This window comes from Cherax quadricarinatus, chromosome 48 (genome assembly GCF_038502225.1).
Source record: "Cherax quadricarinatus isolate ZL_2023a chromosome 48, ASM3850222v1, whole genome shotgun sequence".
In the NCBI taxonomy this organism is placed as follows: domain Eukaryota; kingdom Metazoa; phylum Arthropoda; class Malacostraca; order Decapoda; family Parastacidae; genus Cherax; species Cherax quadricarinatus.
In genome coordinates, this window is record NC_091339.1 from 23,130,971 (window position 1) to 23,158,914 (window position 27,944).

At 36.5% G+C, this 27,944-nt stretch overlaps 1 protein-coding gene across 1 annotated transcript in view; it reads right to left on the reverse strand.

Moving 5' to 3' along the window:
• Positions 1-7,505: 7,505 nt before the first annotated feature.
• The window catches only part of LOC128696024 (glucosidase 2 subunit alpha), a 33,779-nt gene continuing 13,340 nt past the window's right edge, over positions 7,506-27,944 (reverse strand). The window contains 9 exon segments of the mRNA XM_070094976.1: positions 7,506-7,765; positions 8,547-8,703; positions 10,207-10,377; positions 10,897-11,123; positions 12,410-12,578; positions 22,306-22,455; positions 22,457-22,564; positions 24,844-24,990; positions 26,799-26,893. Of these exon segments, the coding sequence (XP_069951077.1) occupies positions 7,644-7,765; positions 8,547-8,703; positions 10,207-10,377; positions 10,897-11,123; positions 12,410-12,578; positions 22,306-22,455; positions 22,457-22,564; positions 24,844-24,990; positions 26,799-26,893 (1,346 nt within the window). The 3' untranslated portion in view covers positions 7,506-7,643.

Below are 27,944 nucleotides of genomic sequence, written 5' to 3' on the forward strand. Positions count from 1 at the left end.
GAGGGAGAGAGGATGGGAAGTGGTAGTCAACAGCAATATTAACCAGACGGCAGACAGGTGGGTAACCAACGTCATCATCAGATATGGTCAACACGGCCAGTGGCACCATTGTTTTCTGAGAGTTTCGGCAAACACTCTCAGCTTGAACTTGTGATTATGACGTTTGTCAAAATAATTGGTATCCCCCCGCCCATAGAGAGATTTCTCTCGTTCAACAAACACCTTCACCACTCTCGTTCATCAATACGTGATAATTTAAAGCATTTTACCCCCCTGGGCAATGTGACGTTTGTGCTCAACTGTTATTACAATAATAGGGAAGTGTTAAACCCTTATGGGCTTAACAAAATAATAATTATATTATTATAATCAAAAAGAAGCGCTGGACCATTGCAATTCTAATAATTAAAAGCATAATAAAATAATTATTAAAGTTATAATAATTGCAATTGTAATTATTATTATTATAATCAAGGGGGAAGCGCTAAACCCATAGGATTATACAGCGCCTGGGGGGGGGGGGAGATGTGGAAGGCATTCAGGATTAATTCGGGGAACTGGAGCGCAGATCCTATTACCTAAATCAAGATCCACTCACCAACATCAAGGAACCTTCCGAGGGGTGCAATTGTAATAATTATAATTTTAATACTATAGTTTTAATATTTAATTATCATCAGTTATAATTATAATTTATAAGTATTACAATCGAAACTAAGCGCTAAACCCACAAGGGTCATGTAATCAAGTTAACCGCTAAACCCCATTATTGTAATGGGGAGCGCTAAACCCGTAGGATTATACAGCTCACGTGGGGGGGAGATGGAAGGTATTCAGACTCAATTCAGGGAACTAGAGCACAGATCCAATTCCCTAGATCAAGAGCTCCTCACCAGCATCAAGGAGCCTCCCTTGAGGGGAAGAGGTTATACAATGCTTAGGGTAGCTCATGATTATATTCACTTATTATATTCGTGGGGAGCACTAAACCCACAGGATTATACAGTGCACGTGGAGGGGGATGGAAGGTATTCAGGCTCAATTCAGGGAACCGGAGCAAAGATCCAATTCCCTAGATCAGGGATTCTCAACTTTTCCTCCATCATTAACACCCTCGGCTTGATGTATTTCTCCATTTACCCCCTTACTTCCATACAAAAAAATTATCGCTATCATAAAGAGACAGAAAAACAATGATAAATTCAATTATCAGGTACATGTACATCAAATATTTACGCCTTGCCATGTAATTTTTTACCACCAAGGGGTAAATTTACCCCTAGTTGAGAATCACTGCCCTAGATCAAGAGCCCCTCACCAGCATCAAGGAACCTCCCTTGAGGGGATTTTTATATTCAAAATATACATTAAACCTGTATGGATAATACAGCACCTAAGTAAGAAGAGAGTGAATCAGGTTTCTTTTGAGAAAGGGGAGGATAAATTCAAACTCTTGCATCAAGTACAGTTCACTGAGATCAAAGTAACCCCCAATCTCCTTGAGAAACAAAGACAATATCAAGTGATGCCTTGGCACAACCCTTTGTTCGTTACTTACGAAACCCCAGCCAGGTAAATCTGATGCGCACCACAAATGCCCACAGTGCTACCCAGGACAGATGGTATGCAGATTATATTCTGTATATCTAACTTTTTAATCAAGGGAAAGCACTAAACCTGTAGCTAATGGGGAACAAGAGGCAGTCAAGTTTGATCCAAGGAAAGGTAGGTCATGTCCAATTTCTTAGATCAAGAGCCCCTCACCAGTATCAAGGAATCCCCCTAGAGGGCTTCAAGATTCACATTATTACTATCACTATCATAATAATAAAGTGCTAATCCAGAAAGGGTCATACAGCACTGCAAGAGATTCATAGAAATCTCTAATTGATTAAGCAGGCTCACAAACTGTTACTTTGAGCAGCGAATACACAAACAGATTAACTAATACGCCACCAGACCTTGAAGCTATGCATGAATAACAGGTTGATTAGCCCACACTGAATGTCCTAGTTTTGTGTCTGAATCTATCCAACAAAAGAGAAAACATGTTTCTCACTTATGAGCAATAGTTCCAGGGACAGGCCCAACTTTCATGAGAGGAAATGAGCAGTATGAGTTTCCCTGCACAGTGAACTTCTGAGGACAGTGCTGAGTTTGTCTTTGCAGACCATAGGCCCCTCAGGGAAGGTTCCTTGATGTTGGTGAGGGGCTCTTGATTTAGGGAATTGGATCTGTGCTCCAGTTCCCTGAATTAAGCCTGAATGCCTTCCACATCCTCTCCCCAGACGCTGTATAATCCTCCAGGTTTAGCGCTTCCCCCTTGATTATAATAATAATAATTTGCAGACCATACCCACCCTGGAGGGGCAAATCACAGCCAGTGCAGCTCAAAGTGATGACAAAGAATGTAAGCCCCAAAACACTGAAGTGTCAGCCCTTGAGAAAAGGTGGAGGAATACTGTGGGCAAGAATTAGTAACCGAGTATGGGGAACTGATGTTATCACTTTACTTAGATCATTATTTAAAAGGGATTTAAAATTATATATACTATACTAGATGTATAAAATTCTTTATTTATCTATATATTGTGCACTCTCATACATCTGGAATGTGTGATAATTGGCAGACATAAAATTAAATTAGACATTTTAATAGCTCTGAATATTTAAAAAGCCTCGTACTATACTTTGTAACAATTTTGTTGTAAATGCCTGAATTTAACAAAAAAAAAAAAAAAAAAAAAAAAAAAAAATGCATATTAAACAGCAGCAAATCTGCACTTCTGTACATAAATGTCTACCTGGTCATTGTTTGTGCATTTCTTAAGTCTTTGTTCTAGACATACTTGCTACTAGAATGCACCTTGCATTTAACAGAACTTTTAAATTTAAATCTCATATAAGCATAGTACAATTTGCACCATTTTTATCAGTTTAGCACTTTTAACAACAAACATAATACCCTTCATACATATTTACACCATAAAACCTTTTTGTTTTATAAGGAAATTACAAAAAATGCAGTTTTCACAAAATAATATTTCATATCATTAGTTGAGTATTAAATTATTTTATAATCTCCAATATTTCTGAAGAACATATTTTCAAAACACTAATTTTGAGGAATATCTGACCAACCGACAGTACCATTTTTATAATCGCATTTTCATAATTCATTTCTATTCGTGTACAGTATTCATATTGAAGAGAATATGCCATATTAAACCAACAATTCCATAAGCACCTTAAACATTAATTTTAAATTGTATCAACATGAGAATAGCCACTTCCTGTTCCCATTGAATAAAAACATATATACAGTATGTACTGTATAAAAACATTATTAAGGAAATTTAGGTGTTATTACTACAGTAATAAAAAATATGTATTAAAGAGAATACCAAAAGCTCTGGTATGTAAATAAACTACAGTAGTAAATTATTATTATTATCAAAAAGAAGCGCTGAGCCACAAGGGCTATATACAGTAGTGAAGTGCAACAGCGTACCATTTTATTGAAGAAATTTCAACATCCGGTCCATTCGAGTATTTTCTCAATGAATATGAAACTTGTCAGAAGAGGGATTAACTAATACATGATTGGCACCACATTAGTAGCTAACTTTCAACAGCCCAGGGTGAGAGAATCAATCTTTTCAGAGATCTTTCGATATTTCATAAACTAGCAAATATATTACCACACTGGTCAGTATACAGATCTTAATCCTAACCAGAGAATTGTTTTTGATCAGCAGAATGACAGTTCCAACACAAATACTCAACTTGTTTATAATTGAAATTCTAGCCAAAGTAACAATGGAAGCCAGAGTTCTGGTACATCATATACAAGCCACAGTATGTGCCCCGTTTTACATAAAACGGTAAACAATTAAATCAGGAAAATAAAATTTCATGCAGTTGGCATAAGGATGCCTTCATATTCTTTGTTTAGAAAGAGGGTCCTAATACCGGTTGTTTTTACAGACATGCCAAGTTATAAGATTAGGAGACAACTTCTTACTCAAAGTGAATGATAAGTCACTCTAGCACTGAAGAGTTATAACAGAGCAGACTGAGGTTGCGGCAAGAAAGGAAGAGCTAATATTGCAGCGAAGTCTAAAGCATCTCACTGGGCAGGAATTTAGGTTGAAGCACTAAACAGTCATACAGCACCTGGGGAATGGAAGGTAATCTGGTTTGATCCAAGGAAGGTAAGGACAGGTCCAATTCCTTGCATCAAGAGCCCCTCACCAGCATCAAGGAACCTTCCTTGAGGGGATTCATGTGTGTATAGGTTAGGAAGCATTGGTTCTTTGTTTTGCTGAAGGTGCTTTACTGCCAGGGTCATTAGCATAGCACTGGGAAACAGATGGAATTGCTTGTTGTTTAGGCCATGCAATTAATAATACAAAAAGTTGGCCATAAATAAAGGAAAAGGATGAGAGTGCAGAAATAAGAGCATTTAGCTCTTGGGTCTGTCTCAACCTGTTACTAAATTAATCACATTTGTTAAAAAAACTGTACAGAGCAGATTTTACTGTGTCTAGTCTAGTATTATAATTATCCAGGGACGTGCTAATTCTTGTCTAGTTAATTCTGCTTCATTCTTGCCCTAATCTGGAACTCCAGCTGTGCATAATTAAGGATTAGCTGCACATATGGGAAGACTGACTCGAGCACTATTTAAAACTACTAAAGACTTTCCTGTTTACAAGCCTAGCATATACAGCTGTTACATTGATTTTATAAAATTCAGTTACATATTTTGACTAATTCTTACTCCTAGGTCTTTGCTTCTCAGTAAGTTGTTTCCCTCCTAGATGGTGTGATGTGTCTGGTCTTTGGTCACCTTTCTGACACTTTCAAAACTCCAGTAGTCACTTTCTTACCCAGTCTTGCAACCTGTCCAAACCCTCTTGAAGTTTAAACGTCTCTTCCGTGTTATCAGATTCTGATACAGAGGTTGGTACTGTTGTTACAATAACAAAGTCTGTATGCAAGAGAACTGTCTTATCACATTAATATGTGTTATGGCTATACAGAGAATAGAGAATAGAGTTATCAAAAGTATATTTTAGTATGGAAGGAATAATTAAAGTAGTGGGAGAGGGGGAAGACTGTTGAAATTATACAAAATAAGATTAAGAGAAGTACATGTATATAAATCTAGGGTAGATCGAAGGTGGTGCAAGGGAACACCTGAGGAAGGGATGTAAAGAGGGTGTGAAATCATAAAAAAGGTGAAGCATGAACAACCAGTAGGCATATGGAAGTGTTAGATAGGAGAGAGTAGAGGGAAGTTATCTTTAGGATTTCATGTGCTGTGGAGTGCAAGGACAGTAATATCTATGAATGTTGTCTGGTAATTTTGTTAAACTGTTTAGGAAGGAGAAGTTTAGGTTACTCTTTAAATGTTAAGTCGGGATGTTGCAATTTGGTTGGTCAATATTGAACTGCAATATTAACTCTTCTAAAAAGACAACTAGGACAAAAGTGATGGTAAATATTTTCTCTTATTTTGTGTCACCTTGTCTTTGTAAGAAATAGGCTGTACTTCAGAGAACAAAACTAAGAAAATCTTATATTTTTTTATTACTGCTCAATGTAATTAAAGTTTGTGTTAATATATACATCAGCAAATAGTAGCTTAGCCAAAGTATGTTATCCAGTCAAAGGATTTCACCATATAATTAACCACAATATGCTAGTCCCAAATTATAAATTTTCTTAAGAGTTATGTCATCATGCAACCATTGAAGAGTAAATAAAACTTGAAATTTTTAAGACAGTACAATCACAACTCGTGCCTTCTCCCAAAGTTGTAACAATGAAACATTAAAACTGTTATTAATTTTTCTAACTGCAATTCCATAATGCATACATGCATATGCAACTTGTACTCATTTTTAAGGTCCCATGTTGGCGCATTGCCCAAGTACATCAGCACCACACCAATTTTATACAATAAAAAATTAAATGGGAAGGTCCCATTTCTACCACGTATCTAAAAAAAATATAAATACATATATATCAAGGGATTTATTTTCAGATCAAAGTAAGTTTTTTTTACTTAAAATGCCTCCATAAATTACATCTGATTTTTTGGAAAATTTTCAGGATATCATTATCCTGGTACTCCAGGATAAAAGGAAAAGCCCAATATCATTATGCAAGATACCTTTTCCTAAATGCAACAATAAAGTCATCATTTGTAAGTAGCAAAATGATATAACTCATATGCAGGTATTGTGTGGCAGCTGACACACTATGACCTAACACTTAACATATTCACCATCTCTTAAATTGAAAGTTAAATATTATACAGCAAAGAATTTTTTATGCATTTTGCCAGAAAGAGTGCAATCCAATTATTCCAAGATATCTTTTTTATCACACTGGCCATCTCCCACCAAAGTAGGGTGACCCAAAAAGCAGGAAACATTCACTATTATTAATTCAATAGCTGTCTTGCTACAAGTACAAACATCATAATTCAAAATGAAGAATATAAAAGCCAAGTTTACAAGTGACAAAACGTGTGGATTTGAAATTTTTATATACTATTCAAAAAGCTCTCGTTTTAATGTGAAAGTGATAGTATTTATCGACATTCATAAAACTTTATTTAAAATTTTGAAATACATTACTAATAATTAAAATTTTAAGTGAAACTTAACACAATTCAATGATAGTAATCTTCTTAATAAAAACGAGATAGAATAACATGTGGAAACAGTGGAATTTGGGTAAACAGGATGGGTTCATGAGAAAAAAAAAAAAATTTCTTTCTGATACACACTTCCTCTCTATAACCACTGTCACTAATGTGCAGGATGTAGCCTTCCACGAATTCATGAATAGTTGAAAAGAATTTAGGAATAGTTGTCTTATTAGGTATATTTATAAGAGTCCAGCAACTGGTGTACTGTTTGCCTCAGGTACTGAATTTTAAAAACTACTATGGTGTCCTGTCCCATTAGCTGGATTAAGGTTAGGATTTTGGGCTCCAAAATTATCATTAATGCAAGAGCAGGAGTCCTGAGGGTTACTGAATGGTGACCTATACAGGACTTTCCCACACACTCACCTTGTCCTACACCAAATTATGCAACTGAGATCACCCCTTCCATCCATGCAATTAGGAAGCTGCTGTAAAGAAATAGTACAAATACTGTACAAATATCATTTAAAATGCACACACCTGAGGGCCTACTGTATATTAAACTGGGGTGGGACTCTTCTTGAGGTTGAGTACTCTCTTTTACCACCCCATTTATTTTGAGTAATTGTTTATTAATTTAATAGATGCAGCTCGGTTGAGGATTGCATTATATGGATCACAACATACATACATAATAAACATACACTTCAGAAACTTTAACTTATAATTTTTAATGTGTAAAAATCCTCTAGAAACCTAACAACCATCCAGTAAAGGAGTGGGAACTCTGCCTAATAACACATTACACATGTACCAGTATCACATTAAACTCACAAATTAATTCCTAGTTTCAATAAATAAAATCCTTAACACTTTTATACAATCAGGTCAGCTTCCCGCATATTTATAAAATAAGCCTCTCCAAGTGTTGAATCCTTCTGCACTCAATAGCATTTAAATATCTAATAAGAAAGACCACTTAATGAATGGTGATGACGAACTCTTCACGCATGCTAACTCCTGGCTTGCGTATGGTCAAATGACTAGCATGGGTGCCAGTGCCACTTTCAAATATGCTCTCCAAGTCACGAGTACCTAAAGCTGTAGGAAAAAATGTATACACATTACTATGATAAAAACAGAATTTACGAAAAAAAAAAAAGGCTAAACATTAAAAACAAAAATTATAAATAAAGCAATACTGTAATGGTACACTAGTTCCTTCACCTGCTGGTAGTTACAGAATGATAATTTTTCTACAAAGAACTAACCTAGCAGAACACCCAGGAACTTCAAATAAGGATATCTATTTCATTAGTAACTGCCCTAACTTCCTATATTTATCCCCCAAACCTGTGGTATAAATAACCTTTATAATCCAATAAAAAACACAACAAATACTCATAACAAAATACACACCTTCACAAAGCTTTATAGGCAATTAGGTAATCAGTTAATATTAGTAATACATGTATTGATCCTATCATTGAGGTAACTTTAATTGTTTATAGTTCTGGACTTGACCAAAAGACTATGCTAACACATGCTTTTGCAAAATCTGACACTAAATTAAAAAATAGGCACACCTGTTCTGTATAGTGGTACAGTAGTTGTTCATTATTATCATAAAAAATAAAGTTTATTTCTCTCACATAAAACAAGTATTCCTGCAAGTATTCTTTACAATTTCCTCAAATGATTTTTTTATCTGAGATTTGTACACAATTTTATTTATTTTTATATTTTGCAAAAATATTTATATAAAATTAAAATATCTAAAAAATCTATTAAATATAACACCTTTGAGAAATTAGATAATTAATATCTACAACATGATCAATTAAAAAAAATGGTAGAAACCATTATTGAAAATAAAACTTACAGGCACTCTGTATAGTAACTTTGGAAGGACGTTTCTGAAGTCCAATAACAACAACACGTTCCAACCAAGACCCAGTCTCATAAGTGCCACCAGGATCTACCTTCTTTGAGGTCAGTATTCCACCTTCATAGGAAAGGGCCAAATATAGGAATTTTCCCTAGGGAAAATAAAGATTCAATTAATTGTAAGCCATAATATAAATGTAATCTTTAAAAGTGCTCAAGCTATTCAGCAATCTTACTTGTGCAGCAGCATAATGAGAAACCAGTACAGCCATATGACAGATTAAGTAATTTTGAAAATCTGGCCAAAAATGGCAAAAAATTGCTGAACTATAGTCTAGGGATTTTTTGGGGTGAAAAAACTCTCTCAAAATACAAAATGCTTATGATGACATTGTTGGATCAATTGCACCTTACAAACATGAAAAAATCCTGTATATACAGCTTTCATGGAAGGTTATGAGAGTTCTCTTAAAATAAATGTGCCATAAAAGGTGCCTCAGACAGGGAAGAATCAGAAGAGGAAGAAGAGGCTAGTGTCATGCTAAAATGGTCTCTTTTTATATTTTAAGTTCATATTCTTAAGTAACATCAAAAATAATTCAAATGGAGTGATTTTTTTTTTTTTAGTAATGTTTAGTTATTTTTTTCAATTTATGGCTGGTTTTCCTAATTTTTAATTTTATCATATTAGTAATTTTTCATTATTTTGGATAATTTTTAGTTACTATTTGATAATTTTTAGTTATTTTTGATCATATTTAGTTATTTTTTATGACTTAGTTATTTTCCATAATGAATAGTCTTAATGAAAACATTAGCTTTCTCTATTAGGCATTACTGGGAAAGGAGGGCCTCGTATGATGCTAAAATGATCTGACTTTACATTTTTAAGTGTACATTCTGAGTCAGCATAGAAAACATTACTCCTGGTGTAGCTACAATTAGGTAATTATTAGCAAAAAATATCCTAACCACAGTACAGTGGACCCCGCATAACGATCACCTCCGAATGCGACCAATTATGTAAGTGTATTTATGTAAGTGCGTTTGTACGTGTATGTTTGGGGGTCTGAAATGGACTAATCTACTTCACAATATTCCTTATGGGGACAAATTCGGTCAGTACTGGCACCTGAACATACTTCTGGAGTGAAAAAATATCGTTAACCGGGGGTCCACTGTACTATATGTTTGCCTATACGTATAATTATGTAATAAGTACTACACCCTGCCTCGGTGGGAGACGACCGACTTGTTGAGAAAAAAAAAAAAAAAAAAAAAAAAAAAAAAAGTACTACACGCAAACTGTCACAAAAAAAAGGTTGTCATTCATTCCTTCTGAATGAACTAGTTCCACTTAGTCCTCTTTGTTGCCACTTCTAGTGCTGTGTCATCATGCAAAAAATACTTTTCAGATAATCACTATCTGCCCATCTCCTCAATCTTCAACCTCTTATTCTCAAAGTAAGTAGGTAGTGCTACCTACTTTGAGATACTTTCTTACCTACCAACAACATTCACTAGTTCATTATAATCATACCATCAGGGATGAAACTCTCAGAGAAAGAAGGGGATGGGATTATCAAAGGCCACTAACTCCAAGTTTGCTTGTATAATGCATTTTAAATACCGTACTTAACGTTATATCTCCTTACCTGCCTATATTCAAATGTATGCTCATCATCGATGTACAGAGTTCCCTGAGCTTTCCCATACGAATCCAAAGCTACTGATAGAGTGTACGGGTCATCACGCATTAATGAAGATGCTCGACGTACTCGATCTTTGCGAGGGATTATGCTTCCACCTCTCTGGTAAACTGGAATCTGTTGAATTAGTCATGAAATATAAAAAACAAGCAGTAATAAAGGTTCTCTCTCTAAAGTCAGTGTTTAATAATTTCTTATCAAAGTATTATTTCCCCAAATACATCTAGAAATTCTAATTACTTAAAAGTAATATATGTTAGATGTCATTAGCAACTAGATAATAAAGATAAAACTACCTTTCAAAAATATTAGTAATAAAAAGGGCACAAAATTTACTGAACATCTCTACCACCAACTTAAAATTAATTAGTAAATGTAAGAAAAATCGTTTCAATAATATGGCCAGACATATTTACTTTCAATATTAAGCATCAAATTTTCTGCTAAAATAACTATGCAAACACGTTAAAGACAAAATTTCTTGTCTTTTGTGTTTTCAACTTTTTCTCATACAAATTTATTTCAGTTTAAAGTCCAGAATATTTACCATGCATATACCTGATAAAATAGCTAAAGACCTACAAACAAAGCCAGAACTAAGTACAGGTTTTAAAAATGAAAAAGGCATGAACATACCTTATCTCTGGGTGCAGATACAGTGGTACTACTTGGGCCATTATAAATGGTTAAATCAAGTACATCATACCAAACTCCTGGTGGGAAATACACAGGAGCTGTGGTTGCCCCTTCTTCCACAACAGGTCTAACAAGAAGAGCTGAGCCAATCAGATGCTCATAATCAATAGCATATGAAGCTTCATCCTCTGGGAAATCTACCCAGATAGGTCTCATTGGTGGAGCGCCTGAGGAAACATTAGATCACTTAGTATTTCAATTTTACACTGAGCAGGAGCTCTTAAGAGACCTACAGCTCACTAGAAATATAAAATCACATGATACACCTATGAATATAACAAATCAAACTCATTTAAACCATCTTTATTTCAGCCAAAATATAAATTTATTGATACTGAAAACACAAATTTAATAAACCATATCACGGGCGGGGACAGAACCCACATGTGGCATTGTTTGTTTGCAATTGTGTCATTATAATTTCTTGAGTCATTAACCCTTAAATGGTCCAAACATATTTATACGTTCTCTCACGTAGCGCCCCAAACATATATATACGTTTCCTTTGTCATTCATTCAACATTGGCACGATAGGCCTGAGTCACCTAGACATGAGAGAATGGGTGTGCGCACTCAGTGTGTGCCATTTCAAAAAATTGGGGATGCCTGGGTACCAAATGCTCTTTTTCCTAAAAATTTTTTTTTTTCTCAAAATATTCGAGGTGCTATGCACGTGAACATATATATACATTTGGACCATTTAAGGGTTAAATTTAATACAAATCACACACAAAATTTTTATTCCAGTAATCGTAAGTGGAATTATCAGAAAGATGACCTGACATACTGCTGCTCTTTTAACCCTTAAACTGTCGAAATGTAGATCTACATTCACTCGTGTAGTGCTCTGAACATAGATCTACATTTTTTTTTATATCTGAAAGCATGTAAAATAAAACATAGATCTATGTTCCGAGTGCTACGCAAATGAACATAGATCTACATTTGGACAGTTTAAGGGTTAATATAAAAAGTTTTTTTTTTTTTTAAACATACTGGCCGTCTCCCACTGAAGTAGGATGACCCGAGAAAGAAACAATTTTAACTTTATTCTCTCACTTGCTCAAAGCAACAAATGACCATAGATGCATGCAATATTCGAGCTTTACCTAAAAATGGCATATAAATTTTAATTTATCTTCAAACCACTTGGAAAATTTAAAGAAAATCTTCATACAGACTTAAAGGTAATAAACATTTATACACACACACAGAAATAGCAAGAGCATATTATTATTATTATCATCACTCTTTTTTTACCACATTGGCTAACTCCCACTAAGGTTACGTGAATAAAAAAAAAAGGAGGGGGGGGGAATCAGATGTGATCCAAAGAAGGGGAAGGTAGCTCCTTTCCTTAGATCAAGGCACACTCTTGAAGGGCAAGAGAATAACATCCTAGCTAGTTAACCACAAACTTGGACAAACTCTTGTAAGAGAATCACAAAGTTACCTGTCAGCTCATTTTCATAAAATAGGGTATACCAAAGTGGAAGATACTGATAACGCTGACGAAGAGCATTTCTAATAATGCGTAGTGTTTCAGCATCAAACAGCCATGGCTCACGACGCTTGGTGTCTAGATGTGCATGAGCTCTGAAGAAGGGTTGAAATGCTCCAGCCTAGGGATAATTCAGAGAAAAATTGCAGTCTGTGAAGAACAAAGATAAACTTTCAATTTAAAAAAGCAATTATTCCAATTTCATGCTCAGGAATATACATAACTGGAGTAATGTATTGTATTAATATTGTTGTGTGGATAAACACAATCCAAAGACAAAAAATAAAGTCGAGGGAATGTAAAGTCAAAAATGTAATCACATTCCCACATACATGTGCTCAAACATTTGAAATAAATGCTCACTCATACATATGTGTGAGAATTTTTGTGAGGAAACCTTAGTGTAAACTGAAAGTTCAGTAATGTCTTCTAGACCATGATAACCATAAAAGAAAAAATAAACAGAGAAAATAATGTGGCAATAAATCATCCAAATTGAAGGAGGCCAGAGCAGGCTTAAAGTATGGAAAAGATACAGACAAAGTTTTAGTTGTCCCCACAAATATGAGCACTACAGCAGAGTTAATAGCTGAAAATGAACAGTGAGCTAAAAGTAGAGTTAAATGATGGGACAGAAAGCAAATTTAAAACAAGAAATGTCATCTTTACTATTGTGGCTAGCTAGTAACTTTACCAGCTGAACTGACACTCAGAGTAATGGCCATTACATAATTTTTGTGCCCTGCCATGGAACCAATAACTACCAAAGTCATATCTGTCAAGAAACACTAAGCCAGCAGTTGCTTCGTGTCATGATGATTTTGACAATTTTTCCTTGATGAATACAATAATAACTATGGATGGGAGTGAGTAAAAAAATCTCTGTTTACTGATATAAAGACTAATTAGGGGAATAGAGAGGGGGACTGGAAAGGCTGCAAACGAATCTGGACAAACTGCAGGGTTGGTCAGATATGTGGCTGCTTCAATTCAACCCCAGTAAATGCAAGGTTATGAAGATTAAGGAAGAAGCCAGAAGACCGGGCACAGAGTACAGACTTGGGGGAACAGAGGCTGCAGACCTAATTTGAGGACCTAAGAGTAAGCATATTTGCCTACCATATTGCCAAAGGATACAACATTTTAAGAATAGTTACAATAGGGCCCATCAGACTAGGAATGAGTGACTCCAGCAAGCAGCAAGTTGTGAGGAGGCGCCAGGAGCTGAGGACCCATTCACGTAACCACATATAGGTGAGTGCACAGACCACTGAGTCTGACTAGTAAGCCAGCTTTAGCTCTGCACTGGCTTTCCATGAAGCCAACAGCTACCACATTCACATTTGTGTTAGACATCACAGTCTATAGTACCACATCAACTAAGGTGTTATCACTGATGAATGCAATAATATATAACTGTCAAATTATCAGTGTAGTATTTTTTTTTTTTTCAACAAGTCGGCCGTCTCCCACCGAGGCAGGGTGACCCAAAAAGAAAGAAAATCCCAAAAGAAAATTTTTAATTTTTAAATTTCCCCACACTACACATTATCACTGTTTTTAAAAGGGGTGCCGGGATACAAAGTTTAGAAAAATACAAAAGATACACAAAATCTTCCCAAACTGTAAATTTTTATTTAAAAAGAATAAAAGGGTTTTATACACCAGCCAAACAATACATACTACTTATAGAAAGCCCCCTTTTGTTATGCCCGCGGGGGAAATTGGGTCGGCCCGGGAGGGGACCCACACGTGATAACACCCAGGACCCATTTTACGATGGAAAATAGACAACAGGGGGAAAAAAACACCCCAAAAGTTTCTACCTAGCTAATCAACCGGCCCTCCCCAAAAGTAGAGCGACCACGGGCCACCGGGGAGCCATAGAAAATAAAGACAAAGGGGCAAATAGAGCTCACAACTAATAAACACCCAAGGCTGAAAAAAAAGGAAATGTTTAAAATGGAAAGGAACCAACACTATGCTATTACTGTTCTGAAGGGGGAAAGAGATTATAAAGCAAAAAATATGAATGTTTTTTTGGGACATAAGTGGGCCCCCACTTATAAGCGGGTTGGGGTTCCCAGGGCCGAAAGAAAATTTGGGAAGGCATAACCCCTTTTTTTTCCATTTATAAATGCATATAAATGCCAGACAACAAGAAACAAATTGAAAAGAACTGGGTTAAAAACACACAAAAAAAATACTTGAAATTCACTTTTCTTAAAAAATTTTAACTAATGGGGGGGGAGTAGTACTTTTTGTGGGAAGTCAGGTGCAGGAGCAGGGGGGAAATCTCCCCCCTACTTAATATAATATATTTAACCTTTGAGGTCACAGGCCCCCCCCAAACTCGCTCGGGGTGGGCCAAATTTAAAAAAAAAAATTTTTTTTTCAAAAAAGATAAGAACTTTTCCATAAAAACACCAAAGTTTTAAAATTTTGAAAAATTAGGGAATTATGCTCTGAAAAGTTAGCGCCCCCATGTTTCCCGGAGGGCGATTTTGCCCACTTTGACCCCCACCCTTTTCACTTTTAACAAAACGAATATTTCCCCAGAACTCCTTTTTTTCTATCGAAGGGGGAAGAAACACCTTTTATAAATTTCAACATCCAGTACAGTGGTCAAAATTTTAAATTTTTCCTTTTACACAAATTTAAAAAGATGCCACTCCAAAGGGTCCAAAAAAACAAGAAAAAAGGACTAAAATGACTTTCCCAGCTTTATTCACGCCGGCCCCTTTTTTTTGTTTCCCATTTTAATTTTTTTTTTAAAAAAAAAGTTTTTGTTTGAACATGCAATTTTAAAAATGAAAATATTATTGGTGCATTTGTGAAAGAATATTAGACTCCCCGTTTGTATTGACCTAGCACGATTTGTTATTTTTGAAGTTTGAAAATTAACATTTGTATTTTTGAGCTCTTTTCCCAAGGCACTTTTTTAAAAAGTCAAAATATTTATTTCTGTAATATGTCTTCCATTCTATAAAATGAGACCAAGAAATGAATACAAAAAAATACCTTTTAAAAAAAAGAAAGTTTTAATTAAAAAAAGGGTTTTTTTTTCCATTAACGGGGGGGATTTTTTTGAAAAACCCCACCAAAGCCCCATTTTTTTCAATGAAGGCCACCAGCTTTCTCCCAAGATTTAGGTCTTAAAATTATGAGACAGTACCAAAAACCCCCCAGGTAAAAGACCATAGTTTTTCCAAAACCCCTCAAAGGGAAAAACACCCAGAGAGGTAAAATACACAACAGTACACCACATTTCCCTTTAAAATAGTGTGTTTAAATATTTAAAAGAGGTGAGAATATTTATTTGTAGAAAGTCGTTAGGTAGCTTAGGTAGCCCGCCTGGGCTACACCCCCGTCCCTACACTGGGGGCCCAGAGCCATATTTTTAAAATCACATGCCTTTCACGAATTTAATCATTTCAAAACCCCTTTTAGATCCCACAAAACAAGATAGAAAATAATAACTGTAAAATTTTAAAAAAGGGGATGAGGAATCCCAAACAAGATTCACACAGCCTGATGGGAAAAGAAAAAAACACTTTGCCCCCTCCACCCCCCCCACACAGCCCCACAAGTAAACGACAACAAAAAATATGCAAAAATGCCAAAAAAATTTAAATAATTAATTTTGCAACAGAAAAGGCTTTTAGACAAAAAAAAGGAAATACACACAGAGAAAATTATTATTATTAAAATTTTAAAATTTTAAGTAATGAGTATGTTTTTGAATGAAATCAGAATGGACACCATCACCCTCTAACTTGGCACTTAAAGAAGAGGTTTTCGCTTTTTTTTTAACAGCAACCCCAAAACCCAATAGAGAAACTAGAACGAAGAGAAACGAGAGAGAAAGATACAGAGTTGAGACAATGTAAGAAAAAACTGAAAGGAGTGACTTCACCCACAAATAAAAAGGGTTAAATGAAGGTCACTTTATTATTCACGCCCATTTGTAAGAGAAAAAAAACCCTAATATTTTTTTTTTTAAAATAAATTTACCCAATACAAAATTTCATTGTGTACAAGTTGTACAAGATTCAAATAAAAGAAACACCTTTTTTAATAATAAGATAAATATTAAAAAATAATAAAAAAAATTTTTATTATTATTTTTAAACCCCTTTTGACTTTTTCGGGCCCCCTCTGAAACGGGGCATTCTGTCCCCAAATTTAAAAAAAAAAAATTATTTTTTCAAAAAAATTTTGGGGAATTTTTTTTGGATGTTTAAACCTAAAAAAAATGCCAAGATTTACCAGATAAGAGCCAAAGTTTGACAAAGTACGCGAGAAAAAAGGGCCCCCAACCCGCCCCCCGATTCTTTTTTATCTAATTCAAAGGTTTCTTGCATTTTTCAATTTTTTTCTGTTCCGGAATTATGGGTGGGTTAGCAAAAGGGGATTCTTCAAAATACACTCATTTTTAAAACAAAACAGAAAAAATTTCATTTAAGTTTGGGGAAAATTTTAACAAAAAAAACAAAAACAATGTTTATTACTATTTTCCATAATATATATACAAGTACATACAACAGCCAAACTGCTGAGCTTTGGGAATCTTTTTAAACATGGGGATATGAGAGGGGCACTTCACACCCCTACACATAAAAAAGAAAAATTTCCAGGGAGGGTTTGGGTTTAAAAACACCCCCTTTTGAGCATTTTTCTGGCAGTAGGGGCAGTTTATGGTAGTGATCACCCGGGCCCGAAACGATGACGGTGGGGCTGGTCTATTGCAGGAGGCTTTGGGATTTCAATTATTTGTCTGATTTCGACAGGCAAAATTCACCATACAGTGGGCCCCCATACCCGGCTTTAATAACGAACACATACCAAAACATTTTATCTAAGATTTTTCCTCGCATACCGCTTTAAAAAACCCGGGGGCCAAAGCTGTTCGCGAGACGTGCCCAAAATGGGGCCCGAGCGCTCCCTGTTCCCCCGGTGGCATTGCTTACCCAAACCCGCCCCCCAACATCCAAGCATACAAACGGGAAAAATTTTTATATTACAGTGTTTTGGGGATTTCATCTAAAAAAGGACCATGGGCCCCGAGTTTTTTACCAACCCAAAGCAATAAGGGGGAGAAAATTTCTATAGAGATAAGAAAGAGATCATTGATAAATATGAAAATGGAGTGAGGTTCCAGCCCAAAAGGGGGGAAAAAAACCCAACAACCCTCGCTACTATTTGGGGGAAAAAAGGGGAAACAAGGGAAACTGCTCCAAAGGTTAACCCCGGTTTTTAAAAAAGATCGAGATGAAGATGCTGAGAGACTCATTGATATGGAAAATAAAAAAAAAACACTCGGGGAAAATAATGAAAAGGCTAGGGAAAGGATGAGGATTTAATTAAAAAAAAGCCCCAAAGGGATGATGTGAGGGGGTTTTTAACAGCAAAAAGGGTTTTAGAGATTTAAAAACGAGGGCCCTAGGGATAACATGGTGAGGCTGCCAGTTCGACCACAAAGCAGTGAAAAATGTGCAGGGAAATTTAAGGAGTACAAGACAGGAAGGACCCAAACCCGAACAAGTGTTTGGGTAAAAGGTGTTTTAAAAAAAGCCCCGGACCCAAACCAGGGGGAAAAGGACCCCGGACAAAAGTATGAAAAAGGCTTTCTTTTATGTGTTCCCAAAGCTAGTGGTGATTGCAAAGGAAGCCTTTTTTTATGTATCACCCAAACTCCCAGAGCGCCCCGGGAAAAGAATATCCCACATTTGGTGCTGGAGGGAAAAAAATAAGGTGGGGCCTAGGGGCTTTTTTTTATGACTGTAACCCCTGCATTTGCCCCCTGTAAAGATTACCAACTGAAAAAAAATTGACCCATGCCTCCGGGAGAAAGCCCCCTTGGGCATCCCAGACATGGAGAGCAAATTATGGGGAAATTTTTTAAGGTGGTTCCCAACACTCCTCTCCCAGCCCTGGGCCAGCAGGTTATTGCAAAATTCAAAAACTGACCAAAAGCCTGTTTGAAAGGGCTGAGGGCCTCAGAAACTCAACTGACTTAAGAGATTTTTGGGAGAATTTTAAATCCCCAATTGTGTAAACCGGGGTAAGGTTGGGAGGAGTGATAAGAGGACCTTGAACTCTGGAAGAAACTGTGGCCCGAATGTGTGACAAAAGGGTTTTTAAGGGTTTCACAACCCCTGAGAGAAGTATGCCGGAGGAATCCATTGTGCATTGGGAAAATCCGGGGTTGAAGGGGGGTGAGGAAGAGGGGAGGAGGACAAAAGAACAACACTGATAGTTAGATAACTTTAAACAAGAGGCCAGACCTGAGGAAACTGGTTCCGGGGGGGGGGGGGAGAGAAATTAAAAGGTTACACAAAGATTAAAATTTAAAATGTGAAAGTGCAAACCTTTTTGGGGAAAAACCCCCCCGCCATTGAAGGTCGGGACTATTACACTGACAAAAAGGGGAAAAAACTTTAGGGTTATAAAGAACGAAAGACAGGCCACATGGACAGATATTTCGGCGAAATCCCGGGACTTGAAGTTCCTAGTGGCATTTGAAGAAGGGAACCCCGAAAAAAACTTTAACCCTTAAATCTAATGGAAGGGGGTTCCCCCTAAACACTCGATCTTCCTCCTCCCATCCCATCAATCACCCAGATTTCAAATTTAAAAGGGAAGGGCATGTAATTTAGCCTTTTCAGTTTTTGTATTAAAAATTTTAAACCAAAAATTTTTTTTTTATACTTTGGGGGGTTTTTGAAGGATTAATTTGATTTATTTTTTTGGCAAAAATTTACGATAACGAAATTTCCCCATAACAATGAGCTCTCAGGGAAGGGTTAAAATGGGGGTCTTTAACTTTAAGAAAAAATTTAGCAAAGATATCAACAAGATGGAAAAAGTTTTTATACCATTATAACTTTGAAAACATTGCAAAAACCAATCTGATGTCACTTTTTCCACTGGAATTGAGGTTGGGGTCCAGAAGTGAGGCGAAAAAGTTTATTGATCTCTTGTTTTCCCGCTACTGGGTACCCTTTTCTTTTGGGAAATGATGCCCAAAAGGGCATCACGTTTGTCATGCCACCAAAAAGCCAAGATGTCTTTGGCAGCAAAGGCTTGCACCTCACCTCTGCGATGCAGCCGAACCTGGCATATGTTTGCGATTACGACGACTGCTGCCCCCACGCCTGTCAAGTTCGCTCATGAAGAAATCACTGAGTAAGGGCTGGGTACCAGTTATCAGTAAAAACATATGCCCTTACCAAGATATGGTTCCATCATTGTTCAACCACATCACCAGAGATACCCAATAACTTCATGGTATCTCTCAAAGTACTACTGCCAGTGTACACAATGATATCCAAAACTAGACCACTTCTGCAATCACACAGTACAAATAGCTTTATACCAAAGCGTTTCCCTCTTGCTTGGTATATATTGTGAATGAGAGTCTTCCTTTGAATAAAATCAAGGACTCATCAATAACAAGCTTCCTGAAGGGATAAAAATACATGCAGCACTTTTGTTTCAGGTACATAAACACATTTCTGATCTTATATAACCTGTCGCTTCTGTCAGGCCTGGTTTTGTCTGAAAAGTGTAACATACGTAACAGTATCAGGAAACGATTGACACCTATAATGTCACTAAAACCTGGAGTTGAAATCAGGCGTCTGTTGCCCAGTATGTGGTGACAGTGTGCTTATACACATGTGGCATAAGCATTATTGTGGCAAAAACAGGTACATCTGCCACAGCTGTCTCCTTCCACTTGTGTAGCCGTGATTTTGGTGAGAGAATTGTATTTGCCATGGTGTAATCACAGTATGTGTTTGTTTCCTGACAATGATGTCCATCAGGGTTCATCAAAGAATAACTCAAAGCAGTCCAGTTCACTGGCATTGTTCCCAAGTGGACAAGATGGCTTTATTCCACTTTGTGTTTCATCAAAGTCATGGGGACTGGGAACAAACTGTCACCATCCTGCCAATCCCAGATGCGCTCGCTGGTGGGGTCTGGATATTGTACCGTGGTTATGGTTGCGAGGTTGTGGTGGTGCAGGTTGTGGGAGTGTGGGGTAGGGTGAGGCTGGTTGTTGTGCAGAGTCAGCAGCGGTAGTAGCGTGGCCGCTGATGGTGCCACATGGGCCGTGCACCCCACTATCACCACCACTGCCTGCTCCATCACTAACATCATTCATACCCATTGTTACAATATCGCATCCTCACTATCAGGTCGTGGTGTAGGCCACGGGATGTGCTCCCAGAGTTTCTCCTTCCCTGGAACAACATATGAAACACTACCAGACCGCATGCCACGTCAGTACATACTGCCGCTTCACTGGGGAATACCACTCCACTGTCACTAGAACTGCTTTCAATGACCTTGAAATCACTATCACTGCTAACATCTGGGTGTTACATGACCAAATAGTTTCTTCTTCGTCCCTGGTACAAGCGAATGAACGTGAACAAGCCGCCCAGCACCAGAGGTGGAAGGTTGTGGTCATCTGGGTTTCATCACTAATTCGTTATCCTGGGCACTTTTTCCGGAACACTCACTTCAAAACCCTGGAATTCACTGTCACTGACATTTCATCGCTGTTAGAGCTATCACTTCGGGAAAAAAAGACCTCCAATCTGCCGAGGAGTGAGGAACTTCACCAGAGGCATGGTGAAAATGGACTAACAAACATGGCGTTCCCACAATGCACCGCTGGGTCCCCAGATTTTTTTCACAGGGTGCACATCGACCACTGAGACCCATTCTCTCTCATGTAGGCCTACCAGGCCTTTCGCGCTTGATTTGAAGCCGCTAGAATTTGTGCGTATAAATACGTCAAAAACATTGGCTCGTAAGACGTATTTATACGTCGGAAACAGTCAAAGGGTTAATATTAATTAATAATAATAATAATAATAATAATAATAATTATTATTATTATTATTATTTATTGTAAAAAGCACTTAACCCACAAGGGTCGTGAATTGCTATATATAGAGTAAAGGCATACGAAAAGAATATTTTTCTACAGTTATCCCCCAGTTTGACTAGAGAAAACGTAATTCTTCCGACACTACTTACACAGCTGCTTTGTAAAACAAATCTCGTATTTATATCAATTTTTTATTCTGTGAGTGTATGTATCATGTTTATATGCTATGTAATGGGTTTCATATATAATTTTGAGGAAAATATCATAGATGGATTAATGAAAATTCCTATATTGATGTAAAATAAGACATTTAGTGTGCCCAAGAGTGATTATTATTATGTAGTATTGGCATCATGAGTAGAGAGAGACTTAGCGATTTTAATGTGTACGTGCATACCAGCACAGTGTGTAAGTATATTTAGGTACAGGTACACATAAGTATAATTATCAGAGTACATATAAAATATGCAGTAACTTTAAAACACTTGAAATTTTGGAAAATTTCCTGACATAATAGATGTGGTCACGGAAAATGTAAACAAACCGGGTGGGGGGCGCCGTATTTGAAAGACCGCTTGCTGTATAGCAAATTTTGGTCATAATTTGACATCGCCGTATTAGCGGAACGCCGTAAAATGGGGCCTTACTGTATTAAAAACAATTATTAAGACAAAGTCTTGGATGATTTTTTATTACCCACAGCTCATATTTTTATGATCTGGTGTGTAAAACATTATCATATATCATCCATTCTTGCTCATGCTATTTCCCTTTTAATGCAAGGCATCATGAATGTTTACCAATCAACATATTTTCACATACTAGCTCTTTTAATTTCCCTTCTCTTTGTTCCACTGCTAAACTTCCTATTCTTCAACACCTTGTTTTTGTGCTTTAATAATTAATCAGTCAAGCAAAACAAAAATATAAAATAAAAACATACTTGGTACCATCGGGATAAAAGATGTGCGTCAGGGTTTCCGAAAAATCCACCAACATCTGCACCCACATGAGTGATGCCAGTTACAGAAAGAGACAACAGCATGGGCTCAGATATACGTAGGTGACCCCACTCTGCAGTATTGTCCCCGGTCCCACACTGAAGAAGAACGTTGGGTGCCGGCATAGTGAGCACGGGTCAAGATGAATGGCCTTAAACGACCATCTGATCTGCGCAATAGTCCTTCATATGTACCTTGATGCTGATGAAATCATTTAAAATTAACCTTTTGACTTAAATAAATATGAAAGCCTAAACACATTATACATTTTAACACATATACTACCTATCTTCTAACTTATAGAATAATACTGTTGTGAAGATAATCTGCCTGTTTATATTCTTCAACATTACAGTGAATTTAATTTTTATAAAATAACATTACTAAATTTAAAAAGAGAAACTTTCGTTTTTCTTTTTGGGCTACCCTGCCTCAGTGGGATACGGCCAGTTTGTTGAAAGAAAAAGAAACATACACAGTAAATACAGAGCAATAGTACTATTAGATCAGCCTCAAGAAATAAATGGTGACCGTAAAGAATACAAATAATGGTTTGATACTATCTTCCAACATAGTTACTGTATGAAAATGTAAAAAAAACATGACAATAAATTATACATACTGTATTATTTTCTGCTATATTTTATGACAGTTCAAATGGTAAAATGCAAAATACATTAATACTATATATTAACAAATAGGAACATCTTATGAAGTGATTCAGGGAAACTGGTCAGCAGGACCCGAGTCCTAGAGGTGGGAAGAACAGTACTTGTACTCTGAAGGAAGGATGAGGATATTTGCAGTTTGGAGGGGCATCCGAGCTGTAGTATCTGCATGCCTCTGGCAACACAATAATAAGAGTGAATGATGATGAAAGTGTTTTTTTTGGAGGGGGGAAGGGGAGAGGGGATAGTCACCCTACCTTGGTGGGAGATGGCCAGTGTGTTAAAAATCCATGAAAGGGGGGCAAAGGTACCTAGAAATTGTAGAGAGCACGTCTAAGTCCTTTGTATATGGAAAAAAGGGATAAATGAGTGTAAGAATTACATATAATGGAATAAGTCTGATGAGTTGTAGGTAGTAGGTTGGTAGACAGCAACCGCCCAGGGAGGTACTACCGTCCTGCCAAGTGAGTGTAAAACGAAAGCCTGTAATTGTTTTACATGATGGTAGGATTGCTGGTGTCCTTTTTTCTGTCTCATGAACATGCAAGATTTCAGGTATGTCTTGCTACTTCTACTTACACTTAGGTCACATTACACATACATGTACAAGCACATATATACACACCCTTCTGGGTTTTCTTCTATTTTCTTTTAGTTCTTATTCTTGTTTATTTCCTTATATCTCCATGGGGAAGTGAACAGAATTCTTCTTCCGTAAGCAATGCGTGTTGTAAGAGGCGACTAAAATGCCGGGAGCAAGGGGGCTAGTAACCTCTTCTCCTGTATATATTACTAAATTTGAAAGGAGAAAATTTCGTTTTTCCTTTTGGGCCACCCCGCCTCGGTGGGATGCGGTCGGTGTGTTGAAAGAAAGAAGTCTGATGAGTATGCTAGGAAGATTTAAAGGTAAGAGAGTAGGATTGCAGATGACCAAAGTGTGTGGTCCATATGCTGACATTAGATCAAGTCAAGGAGCTTTTTCTTACATTTATAGATTTTGAAAGAGCATATGACAGGGTGGATAGGGAAACACTGCAACAGATGTTGCAAATGTAAGGAATAGGTGGTAGGTTATTAAGAGCAGGAATGGGATAACAAAATTTTTGCTAATACTGTACTGGCACTCTATTTCTGGCTGATACTAATACCATCAAAAATAGCCAAAACCCACCAATATTGATGCTTTAGCTCATCCTTAAAAAAAAAAAAAAATATTCATACCACACATTTTCCTCAAACATGACATCTCCAATGCCTTCATCCTCATCCTCCCTGCATCATCTGAAACCCATGCATCACAACCATGTAAGCGATGATACAACAATACACTGGTACAGTGCTCTTTTTCCCCACTAGTCTATTTTATGATTCACCTCATCTTTTATAGATCATCATCCAAACATCTGAGCACATTTACTACCTTGATACTCCCTCTCTCCAATCTGATACTCACTCTTTAATTGCCTGGATTTTTTGTTACTCTCATCACTTTTCTCTTTCTAATGTTCACTTTTAATTTCCTTCTTTCACATATTTCCCAAATTCCTCCACCTACCTTTTGCAATTTAATTTCAGAATCTCCTACAAGAACCATTTCATCATCAAAGAGCAAATATGACATCTTCCACTTCATGTCAAATTCGCTATCACCCTGCCTCATTGGAAGACGGCTAGTGCTACAATTTTTTTAACACGTCGGCCGTTTCGCACTGAGGTAGGGTGACCCAAAAAATAAACTTTCACCATCATTTGCACATAAGCCTGATAATTAATTATTTACAGAAGTTACAACCATGTGCTATGTCAACTTACAAAGAGCATTCCATAGACATTATGAATTTCCCGATGCTCAACACCTAGACCTGGATGAATGTTGTCTTTTTGCATTGTGACTTCTGGACCATTAAACACTGATGGTTCATTCATATCATTCCAAATGAAGGTATCTAAAGTTGAACCCTGAAATAAATTAATATTAAAAAAAAAAAGTCAGTATCACAGATAAAAATAGAAGACATTAAGCTACATGACAGCTGGGCTGGGGATACTTGGCACTATGTATATAAGACGTGTGTGCAACATTAGTAAGCTTAATTAGGACGCATTTTCCCCACCAGTGGCATTGCTAATTCAATATAAATTCAATGAATTGATGAAACATGTCCTTATTAAAGTGTCCTAACATTGTAATATAATATATCTGTCTGTATAATATGCCTTTGTGTTACTCAGCACCATTGAAAAGAGCAACTAACATAAAAGTTTCTAGCCTAAATAATAAATTATTGAAACTATGTCAAAGTGGTGAAAACTAATGGTATAGAAGATTGAAGTAAACTTGAAACACAGTAGATGAAATCATTATTATTGCTCAATTTTACACTTTAAAAGATGCAAATGCAATAACAGTTTAAAGTTAATCAAAGTATAAGCCAACCATTTGTATCACTTCCTACACACGATACTTTATCACCACAAACTAAATACCACACGAGTACATTACCCACAGCAAAATTTCCTCAATTTTATTCACAGTATTTTAATCTTACATAAATACTGCCCAGGGAGGTACTACCGTCCTGCCAAGTGAGTGTGAAACAAAAGGCTGTAATTGTTTTACATGATGGTAGGATTGCTGGTGTCTTTTGTCTGTCTCATAAACATGCAAGATTTCAGGTACATTTTGCTACTTCTACTTACACTTAGGTCACACTACACATACATGTACAAACATATATATACACACACACCCCTCTGGGTTTTCTGCTATTTTGTTTCTAGTTCTTGTTCTTGTTTATTTCCTCTTATCTCCATGGGGAAGTGGAACAGAATTCTTCCTCCGTCAGCCATGCGTGTCGTAAGAGGCGACTGAAATGCCGGGAGCAAGGGGCTAGTAACCCCTTCTCCTGTATATATTACTAAATTTGAAAGGAGAAACTTTCGTTTTTCCTTTTGGGCCACCCCGCCTCGGTGGGATACGGCCGGTGTGTTAAAAGAAAGAAAGATAAATACTGCCAACAATTTTAATACTTCCATAGAAAACAGCTGCCACAGTCCTGCCTATTGTCTTTTGAATCACTGTTAAAATACCTACACACACCCCTTTCACACTAAGGAATGGCATGTTAACTATTTTAATATGAAACAGCTAACAATGTTACAACAAATTTATCTCCTAGTCAAGTATATAGAGTATATGAACATTTTTTTAACTGGGTGCAATAGCACAGAGATGTCTGAATGCTATTTAAATGTTCAATGTTAAAATTTAACAAATTTCAAATCACTTTAAACCTTTTAGAAAACAAAGTATCAAACAAAATTTTTATACAACTCTGAAAACATCAAAGGATTAAGTTTTGGTGGTATCTACATAATATTACAGATATCTGTGATTTTCCAATGACAATAATATAGAAAAATTCTGGCTTGCACAAAGATTTCATGAATAAATTTATACCTCTTATGAATGCCACATAACAGAAAAATATGCATGTTAAGCCACTTCCATCTATCACCAAGTCTTACACCAAAACTATGCAAATCAAGACGTATGAACAAGCTGCAGCAACAAGATCCAATAATTCCCATATCTGTATGGTATCCTTAAAAGATAATCTAAATTACGATTCAGAAGTGCTGTATATAATACTGTATTTCATTCTAAAGCTACAATCTTTAACTGCATAATTTTCAAACTGTCCATAAAATTTAGAAAAATAAAAATGAAATTAAAGCTCTGTTAAATATCAAGGCCCATTCCTCACCTTGTAACGGTCCAGCATGAACGTGTCACTATAATGGTTACGAGTTTCTGGATTGGTCAAGTCAAGGTATGATGACGACCCTGGCCAGCACCAACCTAATATATAAATTTTACAGAGATAAATGAATATATCACACACACACTTATCTTTAAAAAACAGACATGACTGATGGTACAAAATATTTAGGTACTGTATACAGGACATGGAATATAAAGGATAACAAAATGCCAGAGTTGAAAGGCACAGGTTGGGAGAGGGAGTAAAAGGAGCGAGGAAAGGAAAGTACAGTGGAACCTTGACTTATCAGTTTCATCCGTTCCGTGACCTAGCTCGTAACTCAATTTGCTCGTATATGAAATCAATTTTAGTCATTTAAATTAAATGAAATGCCATTAATCCATTCCAGAGGAATTCCTGCTCTCAAGAGGAAGGACAAAATACTTCAATATAACGCTAATATCAACTCTACGACTTATTTATCTATCACAAGTGATCTACTATGACATAAACAATGTAAATAATATAGAAACATGATATATACTTTAGAATGAATAAAATATGTCATTATGTGACGAGTGGTGGCGACCATTGCCGCTGCCGCACTGACCATATCTTCCCATTCTTCCCCTTCTGAAAACGGAGTGTTTGTGAGGCTATCTGCACTAGATCACTAATTTCATAAGGAAAACACTGAAACTATGTACAGTATTTATAAATAAGAAATATTGCATAAAAACAATAAAACATAATAGAGAATGTAAAGAAATAAACTGGTTTTATAAAGTGTATGTATGCTGGCGGAGGTGGAGGGTGGAAGGTAGGCTACTTGCTACACTCTTATTGCTACACTTTATCGCTGAACTTAATTGCTACACTTTTAATGCGATGCAGTACCAGCATAGTAGCAAAATGTACTATGCTTGTACTGCCTCACAAACAACCCACACACCTCACACCTTGCTTGTGTTTATCAATTTTTTCATGCTTTAATTCCATGGACATTATACTCTTTTTCTTCTCAGCACTGTTCTTTGCACTTACTTTCTTATGACCCATAGTTAGAAAAAAAATTTGGCAAAATAACTACACAAAATGCAAGCAAAACACTAGAGAAATGCTTCCATGGCAAGATAAACAGTGCACTGC